At 38.3% G+C, this 4,838-nt stretch overlaps 1 protein-coding gene across 1 annotated transcript in view; it reads left to right on the plus strand.

Annotated features, from left to right (window-relative positions):
• The first annotated feature begins 255 nt into the window (after positions 1 to 255).
• Positions 256 to 4,838, plus strand: part of LOC135203564 (transient receptor potential channel pyrexia-like) — a 20,506-nt gene continuing 15,923 nt past the window's right edge. The window contains exon 1 of the mRNA XM_064233306.1: positions 256 to 1,015. Coding sequence (XP_064089376.1) covers positions 943 to 1,015 — 73 coding nt within the window. The 5' untranslated portion in view covers positions 256 to 942. The remainder of the gene's footprint in view (positions 1,016 to 4,838) is intronic.

Raw genomic sequence — 4,838 nt, forward strand, 5'->3', positions numbered from 1 at the left:
GAACTTTGACGAAGAACAAGGATAAAAATCAGTAATCACACCAGGCCACGTTACTAACACATTCGCCAACATCAAAAATCAATTCAGAAACAGGTACAAATCACAAGCATCTTAAAAAAAGAACATAATGATCTCTTACATCTTGATAGCGCCAACCTCAACCATTAGCCCCGCCCACTCCAGTGACGTCACGTAAACACAGGAAATGCCCAAAGGCTAAAAAGAGTGTTGGTTATAGATTACTACGACTCTCGGGCACTGGGTATTGCGACAGATAGAGAGAGCACAGTGTAGTGGTGGTAGTCGATCCTTAGCTAGCTAGTTCGACACAGGGTCGAATCGGACATGAGGTAAATAATACGTTCTCAGTGAAGAAGTGAAGTTATTTGAGAGTGAAGTTATGTCAAAATAAGACTGACAGTTCGCAAATAAGTTTATCATTATACCAATTTTTAAAAAAATAGTCTTTAAAAATAATCTAATGAAACAAGAGACTTTTTAAACTGAATGATTATAGCTACAGTTTCAATTCGTTAGATAGCGTGCCCTTGAAACCTTTTGAATTATAAAATGATATAGATAACCTTTTCCCAAAAAAGGAAAAAAATCAGTAACCACAACCAAGACCTCATCTACCCTAGAAAGAAAAAAAACAAGTGAACATCGGTGCTCCTGAAACCTTTTGAATTATAAAATGATATAGATACCCTTTCCCCAAAAAGGAAAAAAATCAATAACCAATTTCAACCACAACTACGTCCTCATCTACCCTGGGAAAAAAAAAGTGAACATCGAAAACGAATACAATTGAATGCCACGAATAAGAGACTCGATCGACTATAATATGCTGAATTCGGACGCGTCATTAAGTGCCCTGTCGGGGTCATCTGATTAGGGCTGACCCACGTTTGACCCAGGGTTGACCCAGGGTTGACCTTGGCCATGGACAAGAGACGGCAGCAGCAGCAGCATCATCGTGTGGGGGGGAGCGAGTCGCCTGCCCCAGAAGGAAAAGGTAATGAGACGTAAAAATTGAGCGAGTTACAAGGAGTTACAAGGATTAGGATGTCTCAAAGACTTATTAGTCCATCCTAAGAGGAGACATCGTGTAGAGAGAGAGAGAGAGAGAGAGAGAGAGAGAGAGAGAGAGAATCACCATTAGATTCTCAGAGAGGAGTAACACCATGAGCTTCTGCTAGAGAGAGAGTTTGTTTATTATTCTGGCAATCCACTGCTAAATTCTTAACAACCCGTACAAGCAAACTGAGAGAACACAGACTCTTGATTATGTACGAAGAACATGAGCTCTCTCTCTCTCTCTCTTTCTCTCTCTATAAAAAAAACTCCCGAACCACTTAGTACATCTTGAATCAGACGAAAAAAAAAGTCCTAACAATCCAAACATCTTCATGATCAATTTGCAACTACAACAGGAATCAAAATAGATCTATCTCTCGGTGGTCTAGGTACGTATATATATAATGCTGTATGAGCTCGGTGCTGGCCTCTGTTGTTGCCAGACGAACGACTATGGCTAACTTTAACCTTAAGCAAAATAAAAGCTACTGAGGCTAGAGGGCTGCATTTTGGTATGTTAGATGACTGGAGGGTGAATGATCAACGTACCAATTTGCAGCCCTCTACCCTCACTCGTTTTTAAGATCTGAAGGTGGACAGTAAAAGTGCGGACGGACAGACAAGTAGCCATCTCTATACTATTCTTTTAGAAAACAAAAAACCAACACAATAGTTCTTGATAACCTTACTATACATCCCAGGAATATTTATTCCTTTAATAATGCTAATATGACACAGAAACAATAATATTGAATTATTATTATTATTATTATTATTATTATTATTATTATTATTATTTCGTCTACTACAGTCATCCTATTCGACTGGGTGTGGTTTTTACAGTGTAGGATTCCGGGTTGCATCCTGCCTCCTTAAGAGTCCAGCACTTTTCTTACTATGTGCGCTGTTTCCAGGAGCACACTACTCTTCTGCATGAGTCCTGGAGCTACTTCAGCCTCTAGTTTTTCCAGATTCCTTCTCAGGGATCTTGGGATCGTGCCTCCTATAGTGTCCCTATGATTGTGGGTACGACTTTCACTGGCATATCCCATATCCTTCTTATTTCTACTTTCAGGGCTTGATACTTTTCATCATCATCATCATCATTATTGTTGTTGTTGTTGTTGTTGTTGTTGTTGTTGTTCAGAAGATGAAACCTATCCATATGGAACAATCCCGTCAAAGGGGCCACTGACTTGAAATTCAAACTTCCAAAGAATATTATTATTATTATTATTATTATTATTATTATTATTATTATTATTATTATTATTATTATTATTATTATTATTATTATTATTATTGTTATAAGGGGCCACTGACTAGAAATTCTTGAAGCTTCCAAAGAATATTAAGGTGTCCATTAGGAAGAAGTATAAGAGGAGGTCAAGGGAAATACAGAAAGAAGAGACCCAAATTATTAAAAAAAAAGACGAAATAATCAGATCAAAATGTATCTAAAATGCAATGAGAATAGTATCAGGGTAATAAATAATAATAAAAATAACAGTCGTTTCACATTATATCCACAAACCTTCTGAGACCGACGGAAGTGGAATCCGGATATACATAACAGCTGCTCGTAATCAGAGAAACAACTAATAAAATAAAAAAAATAAAAATAAAAATTTAAAAACGAGGGGATGGGATATCCGACTTACGCCACTGTTAATAACTTACACGTTTCAGTGAGAGGGTTTTTTTTCTTTTTTATATCCTGGCCTCTCTCTCTCTCTCTCTCTCTCGATCCTCTCTCTCTCTCTCTCTCTCTCTCTCTCTCTCTCTCTTATCTGTCAGAGTCCATTTAAATCTGACTTGTCGGAGTCCTATTAAATATATGAATTGTTTAGAGTCCTACCAAAATTCCATTTCTAAGTCCTATAAACTCCCATTAGTCACATCCCCTGTAGAATCCCATCTATCAAATCTGTCAAGAGCCCCGTTAGAGCCTATATGTCACTTCTATAAAATTCTATCAGTCAGTTCTATAATATCTCATCTGTCAATCAAATAATTCCAGCCGTCAACTCAGTACTTGCTTGAATACTTGATAACTTACGAGTTACAATAGTGTGCCATTGGAACTCCATCAAAGATGCTGTGAGACTGAGGTGTAAGCGAAAATGCAGGCCAGGATGCAAATGATTCATTAATCTTGCTCATTTTTAAGCTGGCCTTATGCCAGCACGGGCTCTTGCTCCTAGAACAGCATGTAAATTTATTAAGCTGAAATTCACACAGGCTGCAAAAGTAGTCCAGACTTTGACAGGTACGAAAAAGTGGATTAACTCTAGGACTCTGTGTCTCTTAACAGAGGCAAAACTGCAATTATTATACAGACATAGGACACACGAGTGTCGAATTGGTATATAAACAGTTGAATGAATGACATTTCGACACATATAGATCGGTACAACATCAATAAGGTGACGATGACGTCATCAGAAACATTCGTCGAAAACATTGTCTTGGGATCTTCTGTTCTCTCCCGACTTCATGTTGGCCTTATGCACGGTGCTCTCGTCTCTCTACGGGCTGCTCTATGAGCATATTAATCTATTCTTTCATTTTATCCTTTCTTTAATAAGTGGGATCTCTTACTTCTTCCTTGTGAACACCTTAATATTCTTTGGAAGCTTTACGAATTTCAAGTCACTGGCCACTTTGGTGGGCTTGTTCTATATGACTAGGGATCAGCTTCTCAAACAAATTCCTCTACATAAAGCATAAACTGTTGGCAAACTGTACATATTTACACCTATCGGTTATGTATACACAATTTGCTTCTGTAATAGAACAGTGTACCGTGTACATATGTCAGAATCAGCACATAATATACATATGCTAGAAACAAAATACATGCCATGAGTAACACACATCTACAGATAACAAACTCATAATATATACATATGTCAGAAAGCAAAAGCATAATATATACATCTGTCAGAGAGCAAGAACATCATAAATACATATGTCAGAGAGCAAAACCATAATTTAGATACATCTGTCAGAGAGCAAAACCATAATTTAGATGCATCTGTCACTGTCAGAGCAGAAGCATAATCTATACATCTGTCAGAAAGCAAACTCATAATACATACACCTGTCAAGAGAATTCAACCTACTTAACCTTCCACATACCAAATGAACACCAACCCCCCCCTACCCCCCCCCCTCCAATGCTTCAGAAAGCCCAAACAGCCCCGTCTCCAATGTATATAAGCCTGAGTCTAGGCAGCCGTCAGCCCTCACCTCGGGAAGTTTATTCAATAAATTGGCCCCAGTTTTGTGCGTAAATGGAGCACCAACGAGCAGGCGAAAGGAAAAGGGGGTAGGGGGGGAGGAAGGTAAGGGAAGTATGAATAACTGCAGGAAAAGGAAACGAATAGGGGGATCTCGTAGCGGGGGTGGGGGGGGGGGGTCTTTACCTAAACAGTTTACCTCTTGGCCCTGTTTTTTTCCCCCAAAAATCCAACACATTATTCCCACTTTGGTGCTGAGTCACGGCTATAGGATAAACTTTGCACATTGACAGGCTCTCTCCTCTCTCTCTCTCTCTCTCTCTCTCTCGTCTCTCTCTCTCTCTCTCTTCACAGTTCTCTGCGCCGTGATGTAATCACAGTATAAAATACATCAGCCTAACGCTGTGTAACACTAATATACCCCTTCTAAACATACACAGAATTATATATATATATATATATATATATATATATATATATATATATATATATATATATATATATATATTATACAAATAG

This window comes from Macrobrachium nipponense, chromosome 36 (assembly GCF_015104395.2).
Source record: "Macrobrachium nipponense isolate FS-2020 chromosome 36, ASM1510439v2, whole genome shotgun sequence".
NCBI classification, from domain to species: domain Eukaryota; kingdom Metazoa; phylum Arthropoda; class Malacostraca; order Decapoda; family Palaemonidae; genus Macrobrachium; species Macrobrachium nipponense.